General features: G+C 45.8%; 1 protein-coding gene across 1 annotated transcript; it reads right to left on the reverse strand.

The window, feature by feature from the left end:
- Nucleotides 1–1,648: 1,648 nt before the first annotated feature.
- On the reverse strand, nucleotides 1,649–24,814 carry tecta (tectorin alpha). Its single transcript, XM_063203487.1, has 25 exons — nucleotides 24,751–24,814; nucleotides 24,172–24,311; nucleotides 23,702–23,989; nucleotides 23,369–23,506; nucleotides 22,556–22,721; nucleotides 21,963–22,375; nucleotides 21,109–21,679; nucleotides 20,286–20,683; nucleotides 19,881–20,099; nucleotides 18,934–19,501; nucleotides 17,626–18,118; nucleotides 17,355–17,490; nucleotides 16,066–16,705; nucleotides 15,069–15,268; nucleotides 13,317–13,697; nucleotides 12,441–12,727; nucleotides 10,915–11,195; nucleotides 9,546–9,662; nucleotides 8,385–8,587; nucleotides 7,854–8,017; nucleotides 6,886–7,134; nucleotides 6,000–6,162; nucleotides 4,459–4,546; nucleotides 3,647–3,766; nucleotides 1,649–3,114 (listed from the first exon to the last, which is right to left on the reverse strand). The coding sequence occupies exons 1-25, from the start codon at nucleotides 24,812–24,814 to the stop codon at nucleotides 3,011–3,013; spliced, it is 6,591 nt and encodes a 2,196-aa protein (XP_063059557.1). The 3' UTR covers nucleotides 1,649–3,010.
- Nucleotides 24,815–25,709: the final 895 nt, after the last annotated feature.

Consider the following 25,709-nt stretch of genomic DNA (forward strand, 5'->3'; position numbering starts at 1 on the left):
AGGCCCGTACGGAGTGAGCAGAGTCGAACCCGAGGAATATTTTGGGGAAGACACGGGAGACATGCTGGGACTCTTTGGGTATGGAGGGGTCAGTCAGTCACAGGGCCAGGGCTGCGAAGTCGAGAATGGAGAACGGAAGGGAGAGGAGGAGAGGCAAGAGGCGTGAAATACAGTCATCATATTTAAATGGCACTGGATCGTTACCGGATGTGGAGACAGACTGCAAAATGCCAAAGACTGCATGTACACAGAATGCAGCATTAACACAGAATGGAGGCAGAAACATGCCTCTACTCTGACAAACGAGAGATGTGGGCTACTGTATGGCTCACATTACACCAAAGAGTATCAATTCTGAGAGGAAGTGGAGCAAGGTCACTTTAGACACTCAGAGAGTGGATAATGGAAACTGCAGTACACAGACTGAGTGGGGAGAGAGAGAGAGAGAGAGAGAGAGAGAGAGAGAGAGAGAGAGAGAGAGAGAGAGAGAGAGAGAGAGAGAGAGAGAGAGAGAGAGAGAGAGAGAGGCAGTTGGCAATGCCATATACTGTAACTGTATAACTGTATAACTTGTCATGCCATGAAAGCAAATTTGAACTACTGAAAGAGAGATGGGAGGGGCATGTGGGTGGATGTCAGACAATCTCAGCTTTTCCATATTTTCCACACACAAAAACACAGAAACACTTCAAGACACACAAAGTAACATTGTCTATCTATTTTCCAGCAATCCAGGCTACACAGTGCCGTCAAACAATGCCGTCAAACCTGGTGTAAACTGTTTCACAGGAACATGAATTTCAACTACCTCAAGTTGCAGGTGAAATCTTACACCGGACTTGTCACGAGCTTGAGACCGGACTAGACATTTTTTTGAAGCCTACTTAGATTTCCTCATTCTGCAATATTTATTCAACGTTAGGACCGCACGGCCGATACATTTCCAGAGACGAGAACAAGCTTTAAGTCCTTGTGTTGCTAATAATATGACAAGGACTAAGTCTCTTATGTCATTTTGTTAATGTGGCTGTGCCTCACTCTATTCTAAACCTTAACGGTATAGAGCGGTCGAGCGTCTCACCTGCACGATTCCAGCTCATCTTTTTGGAACAGTGTTTCCAGAACGCCGCTCCGGAAGACTTTGGCTTTTTACGCGTTGCTTAAATTAGTTATTTACAAGTTTTAGCTTAAATATAAGTATAGAATGCTATATACGACAGGATAGCTAGAATGTTTCAGGGTTTTTTTCCCTCTAAGTCAGGTATAAGGAAACGCCTCCCAAGCGGTCGCCTTAGCGACGTGATACATGGACGTATTGACGCGCTCCTACGCAAATACGCACGATTACACACGCAGGCACGCACACGCACGTACAGTGCGTGACACACAGAGATACTGTTGCCTTTAGAAAAAATCTCTGGTGACACACACACACACACACACACACACACACACACACACACACACACACACACACATACACACACACACACACACACACACACACACACACACACACACACACACACACACACACTTGGGGGGGCTTCAGAAAATTGCGTACATCGATTGAAACAGTTCGTGGAATTATGATAACACTTTACTTTATTATAGAAACACTGCACCAAATTCCAACAGTTACTACAAAGCTACTTTTTTGACCCTCATCATTTGGGTCTGATTGTCATAATAGACAAAAATAGATATCAAAATACACAATGGACACTTTGTGCATGAACCACATAATTAAAGTCTGGGATTTATTTCATTTTATGTCACACATCCATTTACTGATCTGCTCTGAAAGGAATATCATAACAAACAGTGATGTTCTCCCTCAAACCAACGGACTGCCACTAGCCAAATCACTCATTATCTTTAAAAGATCAAAGCAATCGTCAAATATATATAAGCCTTGCTCACGTACTAGTGTTTTTGGAATATTAAACACACTTGCATTCACTTTCAACAACTTTCTGTTAAGTGTCAACGACACACTTGGATTTGTTTTCACATTCAGACATTAATACTCGGTAAAAGTGTGAAGGCTTTAACAAAAAAAACAAGCAAATAAAAATAAAAAAAACTTGCATTGTGGAAGTTTGTTATGTTACGTTTCAGAAGAATCTCATCAATGCCATACTGTCAGAACTATTCAACATTTTCAGTGATAAGTGTCTCATATTCAAGTTGTTTCTTTTTTTATTGCAAATCACAGTTACAGACTAATTGGCCAGAGTATAGCTGTGTGTTGTCATTTCATTGAGAAATTTACATAAATATGAATCAATTCAGAGAATCACAGCAGACAAATAAGGCATCGGCACCAAAGACAAGACTGGATTAGTTTACCAAAGGCTTTGGCAAGTGAAAAAAACAGCACTAGGTAGATCTATATCTCAGTCAATGCCCAAATATAAAGCCTTTTTACATATACCAAAGCCTTTAGTAAACCCAACCAAAGACACAAAATAATGAAAGAGTACTGTAAGAGGCATATTCTGCATCTAAACCATTAGACTGACTAGGTTTTATAAATTCTGAGATAATTTTGCCATGTTATGTGTGTGTGTTTTTTCCACTACGTTTACTTTTTGAGAGTTTGAAACTGTTTGAATTGTTTGACCTTAAAAATTACTTGTTCAAGTTCTAAAACCAGGTCCATTTATTTTTGCTTTTTTTTTGTTAAAAAAAAGTTCTGGGATTGTTTCCTTTGAGGCCTCCAGCACTGTCAGACAGGATGCCTCCAAGTCAAGAGTGATGGTGACAATGTGTTGTGCCCTCCACAGGCACGGAGAGAGCAGATTCCCAGCTGGTGACGACTCCTTTAGGATTGTAGTGTTGCTTTCAGTTGCAGACTCATGACCTTTTTTGGCTTGGTTACGTACAGATGCTCCATTTTCTCATGCTGTTCCTTTTCTCCATTATGTCCCTGTTTTGATTGTTTGCGGTCATTCTGGGTCCATCTTCTGTCTCTCGTCCTCCTCGTCCTCCGTGGTTACATGAAGGGTTAGGACAAGCAGGATAATGTGTGTGTGAGGGCCAGAAGGGAATAGATTGCTCCGAGAATGACCAAAGGGATGAGAGGTCGGAGTTGAGCACCAGAACCCGCCACTGTCACATACAAACACATAGAGGAAAAGAAATCATATATGGAGTGATTAGCGGATGGGTGCAGATAAAGGCCTTTGTTTTCACAGAGAATATGGCTTTATTGGTCTACTACACAGACATGCCATGTCCCCATGCTCACGTAACTACTACTCATGTTCTGAGGAATTGAATACACAGAATTTGAGTGCTGAACGGACATAAAAAGGTGATCATCTAAGCTTGCTTGACTTATCAGTCTGCCTGTCAGAAACTAAACTATTACAATGTTACAACTGTTGTGCTTTTTGTTATAGCACTGAAAATACATTTTAGCGGCCATTCTCTAAGCTCTACTGTCGACAGAAATTCTGCCTTGTGTGGCCTTGGCTGTGACTCAAACCGGGGGACCCAGGTTCGATTCCGGCCTGAGGTCACTTTCCCATCCTCCCCCGTCGCACTCACTCTCCCACTCACTTCCTGTCACCATCTCCCACTGTCCTATCAAACGAAGGCATGCAAAAGTCTTGTGTGTGATTGGAGTGAGTGATCTCACCACGGCAGCTTCTTCCGTCCCTCTGCAGCATCCCTGTGACACAGCTGCACACCGGCCCCCTCAGCTTACTGGTGCAGATCTGATCACAGCCGCCATTGTTGTCTTCACACCAGTCGAATTCTGGAAAATCACAATAATCACAATAACTCACAAGACATTTACCAACCCATGCCCTGCACAGGCAAAGTGCAGTAACTACATACTATACTTTTGAGTTGAAAATTGAGTTGAGACAGAAAATGGTCTTCATAACACCTTCTTTATCTTGCGACAAAGCCCTATGGTTCAAATGTGTCCCAGTTTAAACACATTGGCATGTTACATTTGCAGTATATATCCAACCTAATACCAAGAAGGTCTTTTTCTCAGTTTCAATGTTGGTGTAGTTACTGCACTTTGCCTTTGCAAGGCAGCATGTACATACATACAGCAGAGATGGGGACTTGTGAATTTATGATGAAAAGTAGTTGGCAATATGGTGCGTAGAATACATGGTGACTTATTAAGGACTTGGACAAAAAATATGACCTGGACTTGACTTATCTTTGGTACGACTTAACTCAGTCTTAATTTGTGACTTGACTCGGATTTGATTGGAATGACTTGAGACTTACTTTTGACTTGCACATTTGTGAACTGGTCCCATCTCTGACATACAGTATATATGAATGTGTATGTATATGTGTATGTATACACAGTACATGGAACTCACATACTGTAGCCTACATTTAAATGTGTATACATTTACACAGACTAACATTCTACACATCAATTATATATAAAAAACATACATATTGAAAAGACGTTTGTACCTCGTCGTCTAATGGGTCCTATAGAGAGGATCTGCTGTTGCCTATGTTCCATTTCTCCTGAGTACATCCTCCTGTTGTGTGGACAGTTCTAAACATGAAGAACACAGATCAATGCACAGAGTCATATCATAGAGGACCATTGTAAATGAGAAGTGTGTATTGTAGCATAGTGTAGTGTGTATTGTCGTTAATCTTTAAAGGAATGATGCTGACTGTGAAGCTATTGTCAATGCTTTATTTATTGACAATTTCCACACAGAATTCTAAACCTAATTTAGATAGAAAAGGCCAATGGAAGTGAGAACTCTAAATAATGTTTTATTAAGTATAGAAAACTTATTTGAAAAGTGTAAATGCATACTTTAAAGGGGCAGAAGGTAGGATGACGTCATTTGCACGGTGCCCGTGGCATGCCTGTCTCAAAATCTACACTGTAATGAAAAAATGCTGTTCAAATAAACTCATGAGTGTTTTTCACGAGTGTTTTTCATCACAGAATTCAAGTATTGGCAGAGGACGCGCTCAACTTCTTGGAAAACCGAACAGCTTTTGGGTGCGAGATAGCTTTTGGGTACCACGCACTGATGAAGGCTTGTTAGCCGAAACGCGTTTGCTTTTTGGACATGGTGGTAATATAAATAAATAATGAGACGCAGTTTGTGAGTGCGGATTTCTTCTTCCTTAAGTTTCATCACAGAATGCCAGCAGTTGATACAAATCTGAATACGGTATGTATAGCGATGTTTCAAATGAAAAGTGATTCCCACGACACTTGTTCGGTCCGACACTGTCAAAGTTGCATGTGGGTTTTTCTGACAGTGGACCGTGGAAGTGGTCGCGAGAGCTGTCGTTCACTTTGTAATGACTCGCATAAGCATCGTCTGACTCGGGACCGTGACTAATTAAACTTTTAATCCTACCTGGTGCCCCTTTAAGGGACAAACTGGAACATGCAAAAGATAATGAATGTACAAGACAATATTTATAAGACTAAATAATAGGAGAGGAGAAAGGCTAAAAAAGAGAAGATGGAGAGTCCATGGCATCTGTGTGAATGTACTTACATGTGTACAGTATGTGTATCATTTTCAGATAATACACATTAATATGGAGGGTAATTCATATGCCATTGTAATATGTGAGTATTGTGTGGAAATGCTGAATCTTCAACAGACATAACATTTTGACTGTCTTATTTGTTATTTAACGTTTTCCTGTTTCACATTTTTTAAATTTTTTTAGGGGCTTTTTTTTATTTATTTGACAGGACAGTCGAAGATGGTGACAGGAAGCGAATGGGACAGAGAGACGGGGGAGGATCGGGAAATGACCCCGGCCGGACTCGAACCGGGGTCCCCAGGGTTGGGCATGCAAGCCCAAATGTGGGGGGCTTAGCGCGCTGCGCCACAGCGCCCCCCCCCCCCCCCCATTTTATTTTTTGATGTTGAAGACAACATGTATTTTTTGTTTTGACAATATTGCCAGATTGCCAGAAGTTTCCATTTCTATAGTAATAATGTAATAATTACCTCCTCACTTACCACTTTACACGACTGGACCTCGGAGTCACAGAGTGTAACGTCACAGTGGAGGTGAACCTCATCGTAATCGCCAATGAACTTGAACACGGTTACATGGAAACGGCAGGTGAGGGAAACGCCATTCTCCGCCATGCCAATGGTGTTGTCTTTGATATTAGGACAGCTGAAACCAAATATATGCTTTGAGTTCATTTCAAGAGAAGTGAATTGATGTTTTGATAATGTGCGACATGTTGCATAAATGGATGTTACCAGTGTTGCATAAATAAAACTGTTGCATAAATTGCAAATTATATTTATGTTTTGTTGTGCAAAAAAGTAATAAATATAAAGTCATGACTGGCATGTATTCTTAAATGAGGAGATCATGGCCTGGGACAGTGGATACAAGAGTGACATGGAGTATATTAAACAAGAAGGAATTGAATTTCTCATGCATTTTTGCTTTCATATATTTGTTCCATGTTGACTCATTCACATGTTGTGCTATGGATGTGAAAATGCATTGTGTGAAAGTCTCTCTGTGAGGCTAGACAGATGTGTTTGTGTTGCGTTAGTGCCCTATATGACAATGTTGCACAGCCAAATGTTGAGAAAATGCATACTGTCAAAATGTGCAATGTACAATGGATGAGCCACATACTGTGGATGTCAAATGCATAGTGGAGGTAGCCATGGCTCAATGGTCCCTGGGCTTTAGATCAGATGGTTGCCATTTCAAATCCCACCCTTAGGCCTACTAGTATCTTCATCCATGGCTGAAGTGCCCTTGAAGTAGGCACCTAACCCCACATTGCTCCAGGGCCTGTAACCAACACCCTACACCTAAATAACTGTAATTCACTTTGGATAAAAGCATCAGTGTAGTGTAACGTGTCAGTGTTACCCTCTCTCTATGATGATGTAGCGTAGCCTGTCGGTGCTGTGGCGTGAGGGTGTGGCCCAGCAGCTGTTGACGATGAGGATGAGCTGGCGTGCGTCTGCCCCCTCCACGAACACGCCCACGAACAGGGTATCCCGAGTACTGAGCACCACCTCGCCCTCGCGGTAGGGCTGTCGGTACGATGAGTTCTTATACAGGGCCATTTTGGCGATGAAATTACCCTCTTGAGTAGGAAGGGTGAGGTTTATGACACTGTAGAAAATATGGTAGTTCCACAAATTATTTTTTAATGCAGGATTAGTGGCTGTGACAAGTGGCAATCTGTGAAGAACACACTGCCAATGTTGGAGATGAAGTTTTGTTCGAACAGATTTTTTTTTGAGAAAGTACACTGGCCTTGTCTCCACAACTAAGGCATTCATTTGCCACACAGACCACAGTCACAGGAAATGTGACAACAGCATGCTGTAGGCGATGGCAAATTGTGTGTTCAGGGACAGAGAGCATTGTGTTTCATGAGCATTCATATACAATAAATAAAAATAGCGACAAAACCGTATTTTTTTCTGGTTGCCATGGGGCTTTGCATTGGGAACACATGGGTCAAAGACGTGCAAAATGAAATTGTCATTCAGTGTAATGGATACCTTCTGATGACTGTAACTGTAAAAAACATGACTCTTTTTATTTATTTATTTTCCAGTGAATTCGTGAAAGCCTCGGCTGTCATCCATTCAATTAAATCAATTTAAAAATCATGTGTTACAGGCAGCAGAAGGTATCCGTTACACTGAATGACAATGCCATTTTGCACGTCTTTGACCCACATTTAAATGTTTCACAGCATCTTTCCTTTTAATATTAGTGAAACATAAATTGAACAGGCCTTTGTGCATTGTCAAAATCCTTCTCTCAAAATACAAAGAAATCAAAAATATAAACATCACATAAAATCTGAAATATCGGCTTACCTGAGCATGGGTCTTAGCACCGTCTCCAAAGAGATCTTGATGTCCAGCTCGTAGGCACAGGAGAACTCCACGTTGATGGTCTTGTCTCGTGTCACAATGTTGCCCGTGTTATTCACACTCTCGATCCAAACCGTGTTCTTGTACATGATATGGGTTCCATTGGACTGTTAAAACGAAATAAAAAATGTGGTTTGTAGTTTATCCTAGAATTCCTAAAATGCAATGGTCCATTATAATGTACCAACATTATGAGGTGGCTCTGTGACCATACTATTAATAATATTAATAGTAAGTAATTACTTACATTTCTGGCAAAAGGAACCTGCTGATAAGTGCATTTGATTTGCTGACACTTTTATCCAAAGTGATTTAGTGACTTACATACAGGGTGCTAGTGGTTACAATACCTGGAGGAATGTGAAGTTAGGTGCCTTGATCTAGGGCACTTGGGATTTAAAGCTGAAATCATGCAGCAAGACAAACTTCCAGCTGCGTGATAAATGAACTCCAACGAGCCATCAGAGGCCTCACCTGCACAATGGAGCCACAGTGGCCCTTGGTGTTGTTGATGTGGAAGGAGATGAAGTCCTCTCCCTCTATTGCAGGGCAGTGCTGGTCGTTGATGCGCACATCCTCCCTCTCGAAGCCCAGCTGGAAGAGGCGGCACTTGGATATAGACACCTCCATGCGAGCATGCTTACATGTCACCTCCGCCTGAAGGATGTCATCCTCTCCTATCCAGAGGACAGTAAAGGGTAAGACACAGTCAAACACAGCTATGCAAAGAGAGACAGTCGTTGAAGGTGCACTGATTAGGATTGTGGCCAGAGTAGGTACAGTATTGCAACTATGCTGCTCATTGAAACTGTGCTGCCTATTGCCAAATTTGATCTGATCATGAATATTTACAAAATAATAAACTAATATCTACTAGTATGACCAAAGCACAGTGTTTTGCAGCTAAAATGTCTACTTCTGGAAATCAAAATGGTAGACATGGAGAACCTTTTTGTGTATGAAAAGTGCAATTTTCCAAGTCATAATGAATACTTTGAATTTGATTAATAAAAAAGGTAACATTAGTTAAGGCAGCATGAATTCTAGGAAGAAACTGCTATAAAATAGTACACAGTGCACCTAAGAATTTAGCTGAATGTATTGGATAACATGGCCCAGAAGAAGGAGAATCTTCACATGCAAACCCAACTTAAGCTTGGATAGAAACTTGATGGACATATTTACAGGCAGATTTTCTTTAACACAACACACAGTATTCCCTTTACAGTCTTTGAGGATTAAATGTCTGTAAATTTTGATTCCTCATTGCATCCACCACATACTACAGGCCTATCATGTCATACTATAGGCCTACTTCTTTGGCCTGAATACAAGACGACCCCCTTTTTGGAGAGCTTTTTTAGAACAAAAACAACTATTCTTTAACCCCTTAAGACGCGTCTTTATACATTTGTTGTTACCAGTATGGTAATGACCAAGTCGTGGTGCATTACTAAAGGGCCTGTGTTGTGTCACAGTATTGTAGTGCTATGGTAGGTACATTTCAATGACTATTACAGCGTGCCACTGGAGGTACGGCGCGCATTAAGGGGCTACTTCAAGTCATTATGGTAAATCTCTTTCAATTCAAAGTGTTCAAAATGTTTCAAAGTCACAGCTGGCTGTCATAGTTACCTATCTCACTACTGGGCAGCTCCGGGCATCCACACAGGTCTCCACCAGCTCCGTTGTCCTGTTCACAGGTGTTGTTTGTGCAGGTCTCTCCGGCACACGGGTCATAGATCCATTCTGCTAAAGACAGGTCCAGTCACAGCGTTAGCTGTCTTCACAATCATGTCAGTAGGGGACACAAGTGGCAAACGTGCTATTACCTGAATAAACACAACCATAGCCTATTTAAGTCCCTTTTTAGGCACGCCTTGTACATAATATGGATGATAGATGAATGAATTTAAGCATCTTGAAATAGACCAGGTATTGCAGGTAAATTGTGATCTAATCTTAGTTGAGTTTTTAAAATTCAATATGAGAGTATGGTAAATTGGGAAACTTATTGCGGCGATAAGCGATATCAGACATAGGGTGGTGAGTTGCATTGAACTGTTAGAGCTGTATACCAATTAATTGAGACCATTGGTTGCACAAATAAACTGTGGCTCTTAGCTACCACAACGTGCAATACCACATTTGAACAGTAGGCTAGATACGGCACTGGTCCCTCACAAACATGAGGTTAGGCTACACATGTCTCTAGTAGTGCATAATCCTACCTGTAGACATCAATGACACCTGAATGGGTAAATAGTGTTACTGTTTGTTACTTGTTTGTCAAGATAGCTATTTTGCTTTCTATTTTCTGGTCATGTTCCCCTTAGGTTTTGTTTGTAGTTTCAACATGTAGGAATTGAATAGCCAACTAGCCACTGATTTAAGAATCTTTGAGAAAAGTAGGCCAGTGGGCTAAGGATTTGGGGATGGTAACAAAACATGTGAGACAATTCATTGAACAGTTTACACATCAACTTCTACTTACTGGCTTATTCTTCTATCAGTATCAGATTAATTGGGTGCTGCTCAAATTGCTGCCTCTGATAAAAATCTAATGAGATTTGTGCTAATTGCTAATGTGGTAACTTAAGCTAATTAGCATATTGAGGTTTAATGATTTGATATGAGTCATCAGCAGAGGAGAGATCATTCAGAAAAATACTGTAGGCTAGTGCATAGCGCCATTAAAAGGTCTCACTAATCATGTAGGCCTACAGTGGGCCTATAAGCATGCTCATACAAAGCATTTAGTATTTAATTTCTATGATGAATATAATGGGCCTTTTTCTGGGGACAGCTTCGATTCAATGCTTTCAAAGTAAGTAAAAGTTGCCTCCAGTGGCATGGACAAACATACATGCCACTGTTTTTCATAGTTTTCTGCTCTGAAACTGGTACACATGTATTTACACCTGCTGTGCTTCAAAAACGACAATGGTCGGACTTTACTGCGAGAATTGTGTCTAATTGTGCAGTGGTGCCTCCGTCCCCTTACAGCAGTTCTCCTGGGTGATCCAGCGGGTGGTGAGCGTGCCGAAGGAGCGGCAGGCCTCGGCGTAGGCGGCCATGGAGCCGCAGACCTGGGCCTTGTGGTGGTTGTAGCAGCCGTCCAGGTAGCAGGACAGGTAGAAGGGCCGCGGGTCCAGCAGCCCGTGGCACGGCTGGAAGAAGCCCTTGGCCTCCGTCAGCTTCAGACAGCTGTCCTCCGCCTGGAGAGCCGCTACTGCCGTGTTGTCGCAGGACTGTGCCAGCGCCACGTACTGGGTCTCATCGCAGCTGTAGAGGAGAGGCACAGGAAGGCACAGGTACCATACTGTTACAACACACAACAGGGTCACACACACACACACACACACACACACACACACACACACACACACACACACACACACACACACACACACACACACACACACAGCAGTGCTGGAACAGGAGTGTAGCGGAGAGACACAGGAAGACACAGGTAGCATACTGTGTCACAAACACAAATAAACTGCTGTGTTGTCACATGATTTGGCTCGAGCTATGTGCTGGATCTTATCATAGCTGTAAACACAGGAGCAAAGACACAGGTACCATACTGTTATAACACACCAGGGTCTCTCTCTCTCTCTCTCTCTCTCTCTCTCTCTCTCTCTCTCTCTCTCTCTCTCTCTCTCTCTCTCTCTCTCTCTCTCTCTCTCTCTCTCTCTCTCACACACACACACACACACACACACACACACACACACACACACACATGGCAGTGCTGTTGCAGGACTCGGCCACATACTGGATCTCGTCACAACTGTAAACACAGCGGGGGGACATGAGAGGAGAGACACAGGTACACACACGTCCACATACAGCAGTGTTATCACAGAACTGAGCCAGAGCAACGCGCTGAGTCTCATTGCGGTTGCAAACAGGAGGGCGTACAATAAGGGGAGACAGAGGTTTCGTACAGTTTCAACTTCAGTGTGAAATGGACCATCTGTTAGAGCATACTGTAGACCAGAGGGACCCCTAAAATATTCAAGGTCCACAAGGGACCTTGGGACACGCTTAGGACACGCTGCTGTAGATCAAAGCCATTTGTTCATCTGACTCTGTTAGAGCACACTGTAGACCCTAGAATACAGTGTAGTGGAACATTATGCTTTTAGGGACACGGAAAATATTCACCCTTGTGATAATAGTGAGGATACATTCACGGAAGCGCACACGCGCACACGCGCACACACACACACACACACACACACACACACACACACACACACACACACACACACACACACACACACACACACACACACACACACACACACACACACACACACACACACACACACACAGTAAGATGAGGCAGAGAGGAGGAATGTAATTTTTGTTCACACCCTGCAGTGCTGCATGTATTATTGGTCCATGGCTGTCTGTCCATTTATACTTTATACTGTGGTGTGGGTGAGTCACAGATGCTGGCTAATCCTTCATCAGGGCCTTTACACACTCATTCACCCTTCCACACACACACACACACACCTGTTTTGCATGCCGTTGGTCTTCCAGCTCTGGGCCAGCTCCAGGGCGGTGAGGGCCGGCTTGCCGCGGGAGGTGATGTAGTCGTCAGAGGGGTTGCCATTGAAGTTGCCGCACAGGCCGCACACCTTGTTCTGCAGCCGTGGGCCCATGGTGATGCTCAGCGTGTTGAAGCGGTTGTACCTCACCTGGATGTCCTGTGGGGTGTCGATGACCAGGAAGCCCTCCGAGGTGGACACACGCGTATTGAGGCCCGTGACGAAGGGCACTGTCACTGGGGTGCCGTTTACCTGAGAAGGGAGGGAAGGGAAGAAGTGTGAAGTGTGGGTGTATCAAACATCATGGGATTATCAAAATAGCATACTAGTTATAGCAACACGTTAAGAGGTCTTTCATAGCTGGAAGCATAGAACCAGAATTTTAAGACATTGTTTAGAAAGTTTGCTTGTGCCCGCCCATGCTAGTAATCTGGACAATTTGTCTATCTTTATATTTTCTCCTCAATTGGAGCCTTCGACCAGTAGCATGCAGAAGCATTTGATACACACGGGTGAAGCCCACCCTCTGAGAAGTCTGAAATAACCTTAGCTTGACCAGACTAGAAGGTTGGAGGAACCACATAGTCGCGATGGTCAGGCTAATGGAAAGTAACACCGCATTGGTTGGTGTCACTAGGGTGCCGTTAACCTGAGCTGGGAGGATGGTGAGAACAGGACACGGATTTCAGAAGTGTGGGTCTGTTATTCATACTTTGGTAAACAATTTATCATACTAGGGATAATCACCATAAATGAGGTGTTCATGCCCATAGCTGACAGCATAGAAAACTGCAGTTATCTGAAATATAAAGAAACGCTGCATTGATTAGAGTTTACAGACCTTGACGGTGCTTCCGGAGATGAGGATGTTCTCCTCGTTGATGTACAGGTAGGCGTGCGAGATGGTGGTGAGGTTGGGCGTGCTCCACTTGTCGAAGTTGGCGATGAGCTGGAAGGAGAGCTCGGGCAGCTTGTGGCATATGGTGGAGAGGACAAACGAACATGAGGCGGGCAAGCGCAGAGAGGCACCGTCGAAGGTCCGGAACACTCCTCCTCCCGAGGCCACACAGTGCTGGGTGCGACGGGCAAAGCAGCCCCTCACGCCATTGCGAAGGCCGCACTGTTCCTCCGCTTTGCAGCGGCGCGGGTTGCACTGGATCAAGTTGCGGCCAATGCACTGGCAACGCTTGGTGCAGTCGGCATTCCAGAACAGCTGCTTGGGCTGCCACAGAGGAAAACGAGCAATCAGACACCTGCCCCCCTGCCCAAAGCTAGATGCACTTAATGTTATGTGTTTGGCGCCACCCGTAGGCAACACAAAACACTGCGGGTGGACACATAGACAGGCTATCAAACAGACAGAGAGACAGACAGACAGACTGTGTCATTGCGATGCTCGCCCCCAATGCCCTGAGGGGGTTCAGGTAAAAGAGGAATACAAAGGCTCTTTTATTGTACCTTTGATATCATGGCTAATCCTTTGTAGGCGGGCAGATTGTAATGTGTGTCAGAGCTGGACTATTGTTAGAGAACTTGAACAGCTGTTTTGGGTTGCCACAGGAAAAGAACACAAATGTTCTGTTGTTGTCCTCTGACATCTTTGCCAATCCTGTGTGGGAGTGCAGTGTGCACTGAGCGTCAGTGCTGGCCTGGTCTTTGTGAACTTGAACCATGTAATAATAACCATTGTACAAAGAGAAACCCAAACAGAGTCCGGATAAAATTCCTTCGCGGTGGGTCAAATGGTCCTCATTACAGGATTTCCTTGATATTTTTTTTATCTCTATGAAGAAATGCCACAGTATTACTCCCTCAATTCTAGCCACCAAACACCTGCCAAGTCCAACTGCTGCTCTGTAGGCCTTATCATTGTTGTAACGATATGTTAACCTCCCTTGAAGAGACACAAAAGTTCTGTTATTGCCTGTGATATCTTTGAACGTGTGTCAGAGTGCAGTGTGTGACATTGCCTGTGATATCTTTAGTAGTCCTGTGTAGTGCAGAGTGCAATGACTGTTAGAGGCTGCCTATTCTTAGAGAAATTGAACCATGGCATAACTATTACCGGTATACAAAGGGAAACCCAAACAGACACGATAAGATTCCTGAAGCAGCTGGTTGTCTCAAATGGTCCTCATTACTGGACTTCCATGATAAAGTTTTATCTTTATGAAAAACAGTCAGGGTATTATTCCTACAATTCCAACCTTCAACACCTGCCAAATTGAACTGCTGCTCTGAACCGTAGGCCTTATCAGTTGTTGCAACAATAACCTAACCTAAGTTAGCTCGTAAAGACACAAATGTTCTGTTGTTGTGCGGTAGCTTGTTCAGAGGACTTGAACGTGAACCATGTAATAACTCTTACACAAAGAGAAACCCAAACAGACACGATAAGATTCCTGAGGCGGTTGGTCCTCTCAAATGGTCCTCATTACCGGATTTCCATGATAATTTTTTATCTCTATGACAAAAGGCCAGGGTATTATTCCCCTAATTCCACCCACTGCAACACCTGCCAAGTTGAGCTAGCTGCAGAGTCTGTACGTATGTCTTATCGGTCGTTGTTCCAGTGTGTTGTAAGTTAACCCACCTCGTAGTATTTGCCATCGGTGTAGCAGCCACAGTTCTGACTGAGGATGCAGCTCTTGCCATTGAGCACGTATCCTTGATCGCACTGGCAGCCCTCCACACAGTACTGGTTGCAGTCTCTCTGGCCGCGGGCAGGGGCACACTGGGGCTGGCACACCATCATGCAGCTGGAGTAGTGGCTGTTGGGTGGGCATGTCACAGCTGACGGCAAAAGGGAAAGGAGAGAGGCGGTTGGTTTCTAACATAATAACTTGTGAGAAGGGCTCTTGTAAAGGCTGTGAGCCTTGTCAAAGTGCCATCTACTGTACATGACGTGACGACATGCTGCATTTAAAGAAGAATTCCTTGCCATTCTAATGGGATTGATTGTTCCCTGTTGATGTTGCAAAACTTTTGGGATCATATTGGGAGTATATTAAGATGTTTTATTTTTTTTAATGAACCAAGGCCCCAGGCCAGGACCTCACTGCTGAACAAAAAAGTGCCCCATTGTTGGGTACTGGCAAGTGAAGGGAAGTGTAAGCAATACAATTGCATGTTGAAATTGGCAGGAATTCTCCTGAATGATGATGTTCTATAATGTTCTATAATGAAACGCTTATCTCTAACATATACACTGCATACATACATTCTGTGATGTGGTTGTGCTGCCTTACAGAAAGGTGACACTTTATACAGCCATTAAAAACTTTATCCTTTGACATGCATACATGCATATACATAATGTAGTTGTGTGCTTTAACTCCTTAGCGCATAGCCTCTGTTATATCCTTATTGCCAAAAAATGGTAATGAGCAAGTTTTAATTGGATACTTAAGACTGCATTGTCGTAGCAATATTGTTATGATGTAATCGAGTGTTTTCAGCTAAGAGTGAATAGGCCTGTCGCCCATCTGCAGTAAGAGGCTACAGCAAGGTGCAACTTCATACAGCCACCTGACATGCACACATGCATATGAGTATACCCATACATAATGTGTCTGTGGTGCCAGTCTTACCGCAAGGTGTGGAGCTTCTCCACCCCATGATGGGCACTCCCTGGGTCTGGCAGGTCCTGGCGTAGATCTGCAGCCAGTTGCAGATGGTCTCCCGCGCCCCCTGGTCCAGACATGTGTCCTGCAGGCAGCTCTGGTAGAAGTAAACTGGCGGCACCATGCTGTGGCACCGTGCGAACGGCCCCGTCCGGACCACCAGCAGCCCGCACAGCCTCACTGCCTCCGGCTCCACATACACGTAAAGTCCTTCCGAGAAGTGGAAGCGGTTCCCTGGGTTGCCGATGTCGGTTTCCACGTTTCCGGCTATGTCGACTACAGAGACAGGTCCGTCGGCGGCCCTCTCAGCATTCCCGCAACGTGGGCACGAGTCGCCGCAGCCCACCTGGCAGAAGGTTTCCCGCTTGGCCCACGTCATGCCCCACTCGGTGACGGTGGTGGATGGGCCGGAGAGGGGCACTCCTTGGCAGAGACCACAAGTGGCGTTGTATAGGCTGCGAGGCAGGGACAGCACGATGTGGGTGTTCCAGTCGAAGGCCACCTTCAGGCCGAAGTCGGTCTCCACGATAAGCTTCAGGCCAAGAGTGTAGATGTTGACCTTGCTAGGGCCGAGTTTCAACGGCAGAAACAGACGCTCCTTATTCACCTGTGTGGGGATATAGGAGATGAGAGAGTCTCAAGGACATTGTCACATTCCCAAGGACATTGTAACATTCCCATGGTTTTGTCTCATTTGGTCTGGTCTGGACTATGCCTGCTTGATGTTTAATCTACAGATACTGTTAGATCTTTGAAAGGGTGTGTGAAGTCATTCCAGATGTCACTCAGATGGGTAATTCTCTGAGGCACGTCCAGCACGCTAACAGATGCTGACTGAAATGTGATACAGCACATGGCATCAAAGTACTGCGCAGTAAGCTGCTCTCTCACCTTCTCAGATCTGCTGACTTGATTAAAAATATCTCTGTCATGATGCCGATAGTTTTGAACAATCTTGTATGTATTATTTTATAATACATACAGTACATTTTGTGTTTGAAAAGAAAATATTCACATACATTCTGTTTTTGCATCTTATTTTAAAAGAAATTAGTAATAAATTACTTGCCAAATTATTCAGAACCACACAGTTCCAATAATAATACTTCAATTATTTAACCCCTAAGTAACTATTACTTCACAGAAGTCATTAGAAACAACGGTTTTAGTGCATGACTTGAACCAACACATGATATTGGATTGCAGCCTCTGAAATACTGCCCATCACTGCTATTTTACAATTATGGTCTACTCACTGTGACTGTGTGCTTGTAGCTGCGTAATACTTCAATCTCGTAACCATACACCTCCAGGACAAATCCTCTGGCCCAGATGGACTGTGACGTGTCCCGCTCCTCATTTCGAACAAACATCTTAAACTGTGGCAACACTCTGTTGCGGGTGATGATAACTCCCAGCGGCCCGTCATACACAGGCGCGGGTGCTTGCGGCTGCCCTTGTCCTCCGTTCCCATTGTCCTCATTATCCTCATTGTGCCTCATGTCTGTCACGTATGCCATCCCAAACCCGTCGTCCTCGTCCTCCTCGTCCTCCTCCCCACTGCACTGTGTGGTGGCCAGCATCAGCGAGCAGCTGCTCTGCAGGTCGAAAGGGATGCCGTTGAACGGCAGGAAGCGGCTGTAGCCAGCAACCACACACAGCGCCTCCGTGCGTGGCTGGCAGAAGTACAGGCCCTCGTCCTCCTGGCAGTACTCCTCCGAGTCGCAGGGGGCGAACGTGCAGTAGACGCTGTTGTCCGTGCCATTGCAGAAGCAGCGCTCCTGGCACTCCCAGTCGGTCCAGAAGGTCTCGTTGGTGGCCAGCTGGCGGCCCATGAACATGCATCCGCAGTCACTGCGCAACACGCACTGGCCGTCGCGCAGTGCATAGCCCTCCTCGCACTGGCAGCCCTCGCCGCAGGGGAACGGGCAGCGGTCGTCCGACTCGTCCAGGTTTGAGCAGGTCAAGGGGCAGGAGCTGGCACACTCCTCGAAATGGCTGTTCTCAGGACAAGGCAGAGCTGTGAAAAAGACAGAAAGGAGTAATGTGACAACTAGCTTGCATTGATCAGGTCAAATGTTCCATGTCCAATGGCACATCTCTTGAAGTGACTGTACTCTGGGCAAGGCAAGGATGTGAGGGAGAAAGAAAGGAATAATGTGACAACTAGCTTGCATTGATCAGGTCAAACTTTCCATGTCAAATAGTGCACTCCTTGAAGTGGCTGTTCTCAGGGCATGGCAAGGATGTTTAAGTGTGTTGTGTGTGATGGTGAGCTTGCAGTGATCAGGTCAAACTTTGTGTGTATTTCCCATAATAGGAAAAAAATGCATTCATGCATGCACTACACCTACATACAGTATGTGCCAGTTAGGAAAAATAGGTTATTGGTCATTGACATTGACATGCTCAAGGACCAGTAGAGTAATGGGGGGAGAAGGATGTGAGAGTGAAAATTGCAGTAGCTGCATTGACCCTGGTGTATTTATTCCATACAGAAATACGCATTCATGCAGGTACTATAATCAGAGTAGTGCCAAAAAAGGTTTCAACATGGTCTGGTAGCTTGGACCTGCTCAGGGCAAGTGGTATTACACTTAAAAACACTATGGGCCTGTTTCCCAGTCACAGATTAGGTTTAGTCTTGGACCGGGGAGAACTTCAACAACCATATTTGGCCCAAAAAAGCTCTTAGACTGTTAGGATTAAACTTAATGCATATCTGGAAACCGTCCCTGTATTGTTATTAAGGGACCAGTGATTGGGGCAGACGGATGTTTTGGAAGACATAAACAGGCATAAGGAAAAGGAAGGTACACTGAATCTGAAGCTTACGGCAGTTGGTGGCAGTTCTCCAGGCACCTAGGCTGATCTGTGCATCCTGGCAGGCCGAGGCGTAGGCCTGCAGGGAGTTGCATAGAGCCGAGCGGTTGCCCTCTTTCACGCACATGTTGTACAGGCAGTTCCGGAAGAATGGAGAGGGGTTCACCGCCATGTGGCACGCCAGGAAGGAGCTGTTGCCCGGATCGTTGATGTTGCCGCAGAGCCAAGGGCTCTGATAAAGCCGCAAGTCCGTACACATTCGATACAGGTCCTCGCAGTCTCCGTTACACGTCAAGTCGTCAGCAATAGCCTTCCAGCCCTCCACGAAGAGCTCGCTGGTCTCTGGTTGCCGGCCGTTTGGCAGGCGAAGATCATCGGTTGGGTCGTTGTTGAAGAAGCCACACAGGCCACATGTGGCATTGTAGAAGACCGTGGAGAGGGAGATGTTGAGCTGGCCCTGGCGCGAGTAGCGGACCTTCACCAGCCCATTCCACTCGACGACAGTGACGTTTCCAATCTTGTATATCGTCAGCATGTCCACTGGATGGACAAAAGGCAGAACCACAGGCTCTCCGTTCAGCTGCAAAGGGAAACACAACTTTGGAAATTACCTGTAAAAATGTTTCACCCATACATTTGCTGAAGTTTTTTCTAAGCAATCCATGCGACAATACAAGGTGATTTCTGAAATCTATTAACAAGTTGGGTGGAATTCAGCTGAGTGATCATCATCAGGTGATTACAAAGCACACAGATAAACACCTGTGCCACCCTCTGATGAAGACGGAACTTAAACCGTCAAAAGCTTTCAGTTAATGGAAAAAAGGAAAAAAGAAAACTAATGACTAATCTGAACAGATACTGTATACACACCCTGACAGAATGAAATATTATAGAATTCTGTTTCCAAATCGGTACCAAGAGGACTTCAGCTGAGTGCATTGAACACCCTTACATACCTTGGCAGAGTCGAAGTCGGATCCCCCGATCTGAGCCTCCAGATGAGCCACTCTGACCACCACAGGCCGCATCCAGCTGGGGCCTTTATTGACCAGCTTCCTACCCATCTTCACCTCCACAGCGGACACGTTTTCTGGCATGACCCCACACGGCTTCACCAGGTAGAAGGAGCTCTCGTCGGGGATCGGCAGCACATTCCCGTCAAACGTGGCCTGGACCTGTGAAAGGTGTCAAAAGTAGAAGTACAAGTTGAAAGAAAAGTAAAAATCTTGCCACAATTTCTCTCCAAGAACACTTTTATGGGTCAGTGTATCTACCTTATTAGTTACAGTGGAATAACTGGTGCAACAACTAGGCAATATCATGCAGGTACTACCTCTACCTCTATTTTTGACATGTCTGACCTGCGTTTGGGACAGGAAGCAGACACCCTCGCGTCGTGGGTAGCAGCCCAGCTGGCCGACCTCAGCGATGCACACTTCCCCTTCCCTGCACGAGTCATTGAAGCAGGAGACCTCTCCGTCCGGCCCACACACACACCGCTGGGTGCACTCGCCCTCCCCGTGCTCGGTGGTCTCTCCTGCCCAGAAGGTCTCGTTCAAGGGGTAGTAGAGCCCGTCCTGTTCGCAGCCACAGTCCTCCCTACGGACGCAGCGGCTACCGCTCAAGACGTAGCCCGGGTCACACTGGCAGCCCTCTGTGCAGGGGTGGGTGCAGTGCAGGTGGGAGGTCAGCTCCGAGCAGGAAGATGGGCAGGCAGTGGTACACACCTCGTAGTGGCTGAAGTCAGGGCAGGTCAGGGCTGGTGGGGACATCAGCACCCAGTTACACATAGGAGCACAGAAGACGAAGAGCATTGCAAAAGAAAGTGAATGGTCAGTCAGCACTGTACAAGGCAGGGCTGAAGGCATAATCCAGTTTACAGGAACACAGAAGAAGAGGAAGAAATTTACAAATGAAAACAATTTGTCTGCACTGTGCATGTCATAGATGGAGATGTCATCCAGTTACAAGTGCAAGGAAATTACAAGAGAAATGATCGGCATTGTATGGCAGTATGGAAAAGCAAGAATGTTGTAGAAATGGCGAAATGGACAATCATTTCCTATCAGTTAGTATTGTTTGGGAAACCAAGAAGGATTGCTGGCTTTTCTGTCCTAATTTAATTACATTGCTATTGAAGCTTTTGGACACACTGTACACTAGATACATGTATTGAAGCCGTACCACAAAACGTCCGTGATCTCCAGGGGCGAATGGTGACTCCAAGCGCCTGGCAAGCCAGAGCATACGCCTGTATGGCCTGGCACAGTGTCGTGATGTTGTCCCTGTTGCTGCACATGTCGTACACGCAGCTGTAGACGAAAGCGGTGGGGTCCACCACCGCCCGACAGTCCCGGAAAGGCCCGTCCGTCTTGTTGATGAGACCGCAGTAATCCGGCTTGAAGTAGAAAGCCTCCGTGACCGGGTCACACACGCTGCAGTTGTGGGCACAGCCATCCGTGCAGCGCCAGTCAAAGTCCTCCGCCCTCCAGCTGCCACCCAGCTCCACCACACTCTCCGCCAGCGAGCCGTCGGGCAGCACTGGGTCGTCGGCGGGGTCGTCATTGTAGTTGCCGCACAGGCCGCAGGTGTTGTTGAAGTAGGGGCTGGGCAGGGAGATGGAGGCGTAGTGCTGCCCGTCGTATGTCACCAGCAGGCCGAAGTCAGTTTCCAGGGCGACTGCCACACCCGACTGGTACACCCGCACGGCTCCCAGCTGCAGCTGCACCGGCAGTGTCCTCATCAGACCGTCCACCTACATCAGTTTGAATGTCCCATATAAAGATAGAAAATAACATTACATTTGATTAGATTTTGTCTTGTGTAAACGGACAGCAATGTAAAAACTATAAACATGTAATGTAAAACTTACTTTTACTAGCATTATGTACCCATTCACCTAGCATAGGAATATTTTATTTTACATTTCTGCAGAACCATGTCCTCATAAACCTTTCTAGGGTTCATATTTGAAGAAAAACTCCACATTTTCTCTCTTTGTTGTGGAAGTCGTAAGCACCAGAGGGAAATAACTATACCTGAACCGTTCCAAGGGTGCCCTTTGGCAGATTTATCCGATGGCCATAAACATCCACGGTGACGTCCCTGAGCCAAGACACGGAGGCTGAGCCTCTGTTTTCATTCTTGGCCTCCACGCTGAAGTAGGGCAAGCTGGGGGTCTCCCAGCAGGGCCGTGCCAGCAGGTACGAGCAGGTGCCCTGGAAGTGGTACAGGAATCCGTCGAAGGTGTGGTAGTGGGGGTCTCCGAACACCACGCAGGTGCTTGTGCGCGTGGGCTGGCAGTAGTAGGCTCCATCCATCTGGTCGCAGGTCTCCAGCTGCCCGCACGGTGCCTCCTGGCAGAAGACCTCATTGTCCAGGTCCAGGCAGCGGCAGCGCTGAGAGCACTGGTCCGACAGCCAGAACACCTCCCCCCTCCTGTAGAAACGCCCTGGATGAGGTAAAGACAGGAGAGTGGAGGAATATTTAGACATACTATGTGTCAGTTTTTACAATTCAATAGGCTTAACAAAACAGGTACTTTGGGTAGCTGTGTGGGTATAAATCCTTGTCTGCATGTAGGGATTCCAGATTATCAAAGAGTAAGACCGCACCAGCATAACCATATTACCATTATAGCTACAGCCATTGGCAGGATCAATCTGGTCCGTGTCAACCCGGAAGAACCATCTCCCTGGCTGGTTTACATTGGTAGATTGTTCAATGTTGACGACATCGTTGGAACGAGACCCAGGGAGGTTAAAAAAGTGACTCACATCTCCACCATTAAAACCTGTCTGGAAAGAGGAATTGTGGGACATTACTTTACATTAAAGTACATTTAACTGAAGCATTTATATTACATATATGTGGGTATTTGTTGTAGTCCCTGGGATAATGTAGGGAAAGGTGCCTTGGACAATGGGGGTGTAGGAGATCACATTCTTCCCACTGGTAAAGGTAGGAATTGAGCCAGCAACCTTCTGGTTCAGAGTCCGCCTCCCTAACCATTAGTCACAACATGAGCGATATGAGGGCCTGCTGCCGAGGTGAAGTTAGAGTAGAGTGGTTGATTGAGTGTGGTGTGACTTGGGTATAGTTTGTCCGATGTTGATGACATCGTTGGAATGATACTCAGGGAGGTTAAAGAAGTGACTTGCATCTCTGCCATTAAAGCCTGACTGGAGAGGGGTGCTGTGGCGCAGTGCACTGGATGGGCTTGCATGTCCTGGGTTCGAGTACGGCCTGGGTAATTTCCCCACCCTACCCTCTCTGCTGTCCATGTCCTGTCTCCTCTCTCTCCTAGTCCTGTCATATTAAAGACCCCAAAGCCCAGACATATTACAACCCCTGACTGGAGAGTGGAATTGTGGGATATCAATGCCTGGTGCTGAGGAAATATGATTGAGTGTGGTGTGGGGCTTGGGTATCTGGCTTCGCTTACCTGTGCCGTGGTTCCACCCAGGCCCGTAAGGGGATCCCCCCCACTGGCCGTGCCAGTACTCCAGGCTATGTCTCCATAGTTGAACATGGAAAGGTACACTGCTCCGTCAGAAACGAGGACACACTGAAATGTATTTACCTGAACACAGTGGTACAGTACAATTGATGCCTGTTAACTTTGAATGTAATCCTCTGACAGTTTGTATCTTCACAATTTGTAAATGCTTTATTAGCTATCTATTGCGTTATATTAGACTTTTACTTTTACCCAAAGGAAGTATTGTGTTATTGACTTTGGTGTGCTTGGTTTTCACAAACAAAGAGCCAGCTTTACCGGCGTCGTTTGGCTGCCTCCGTAAAACGTGACCTGATGCCAGGTTGCAATGAAGGCCCACTGTGCTGTGAAGGTCCCCATGTTTCTGAAAAACTTGCGCACATCTTGAGTGGCCCTTTCCAAGATTTCTGGCTCCTGGCTCTCTCGGTAGTACACATCGCCCCGGATGCCATTGTGTACATCCCCCCATAGAGGGGCTATGAAGGACCGACTGTCGCTGAGGGGGAAAGCTTCAGGGGTGAACTGGCTCACTTGCACGCCAAAAGAGATCACTCCATTGTTGTTCACCTAGGGGTTGATGAGATAGAGAAGAGATACATGAACAGATGGCTGGAGTCTGAATGGAAAGATACTAAATGGATGGTTTGGCTCTAGTTACAGCATTGTCTCCAGAGCTGCTCTGCATTTCCATAAGTCAGGCCCATGGCGGTCCGGAGTTGACAAACAAATAAAAGACAAGATGGACTTACGAAGAGAGAGCGGTAGGACGTGGTGAAGAAGACGAATGGCATGGCCAGGGGAATTTCTGGGGAACTGCCATCATCCATCTTTGGGGTCTCTAGGTCCCTATGGGCAGGTCCAAAGGGGTAGAGGATATCCTGAGAAAAAGCTGCAAGAGAGGGGGATAGATCAGAAAGCATTATTGAAGACAGAGTAACAGCATTGTCACCCAGAAGCAGGAGGACCACTGCCCATAACCTGGTCACAATAGTCTGGTAGGCCTGTCACCTGATACATATCCAGGAGTGACTTTTATCTGTTTAAAAATCATCGCAGTGTCAGCCCTAACCTGAAACAGGAGACAGGGGACTCATTTTGTTTCTAAATAAGAGGTTTGGGACTTAACTTGTTCGTCTTTAAGAGGGCCTTGTTAATTTACAATGATGGCTCGATGATCTAGAAGATAAGTTAATAATGGCTTGATTCCATTTGCTGTTGTTCCCTTCGAATGGGAGCTACACAGCTCTGCTGATTGGGTTATAATTGGCCAATCACAGACAAGAAAAGAAAAGCTTGCTCAGCTAAGGGGAGTAACAGGGACCTCTCACCTCCTCCAGGAGCGAAGACGCTGAAAAGCTGGAGCAGAACGAGTGAAGTACCTGCTCTGACCATCCTAAAAACACCTGTGGACACACAACTTGGACTCAGTTGCCTGGAGATTGCATTACATCACATTTAACAGATTTTTAAAAAATCCAAAACAACAGTGTACTTGCTCAAAAACATACAAATGCATGGGTAGAATACAGAATACATAAGTATGGTGCCTAAGTACACAATATGTGCATTTAAATTAAGCCAGAGGTGTTTTCTGAGGGTTACTTGTGGTGATCAGAAGCCAACTACCTCTTTCATTCAGATTGTGCTGCGATTGTGCCCTGAAACAAACTGCTGAGTTTTACTTCCTAACTTTCGGTCGGAGGCAGTAATTAGCTTGGCTATTCTGTACTTGGCAACACGATCCTAACAACAAAGATCCGTCTGTTGCATCCAATTCCATGAGTCATGATATTTTTGGTCAATGTATGCACCAAAGTGTTTGACAAATATTATCACAAGACGGGAAAAAGGTCATTTTAAAGTCCCTGGCACGTTAAATGGCCCGTGTTTCAGCCGTCTTTTCCGACTGCACAATGCATAACCCATGAGACGGGTGCATCAGGGGCACTAGGCACAGTCTCCTAGGGCCACAGGTTAACAGAAAAGGAAAGAACATCATCGAGAGTGCAGAGGACAGGTTAAAAAAATGGCCTAGAGCAAAGAGGGTGAAAGCCGTTGGGCCAATGACTCCTAATCTTCCCCCATTTTTAAGAGCAGTCTCCCAAGTTTCCCCAGGGGCGCTCACTCCCCCTCGCTCTCCCCCTGCCATGCTAGGCCTGTTGGCCAAGCCCTGAAAAGGTCCCATTATGCTTTAGGGAACAATATGTGAGGGATCACGTTCTCCAAGCGCTCCCTCCCGTCTGAGTGGGCCGCAGAGAGAGAGAGGCAAGGACCCGGGGCCCGCTGC

This window comes from Engraulis encrasicolus, chromosome 7 (genome assembly GCF_034702125.1).
Source record: "Engraulis encrasicolus isolate BLACKSEA-1 chromosome 7, IST_EnEncr_1.0, whole genome shotgun sequence".
Taxonomy (NCBI): domain Eukaryota; kingdom Metazoa; phylum Chordata; class Actinopteri; order Clupeiformes; family Engraulidae; genus Engraulis; species Engraulis encrasicolus.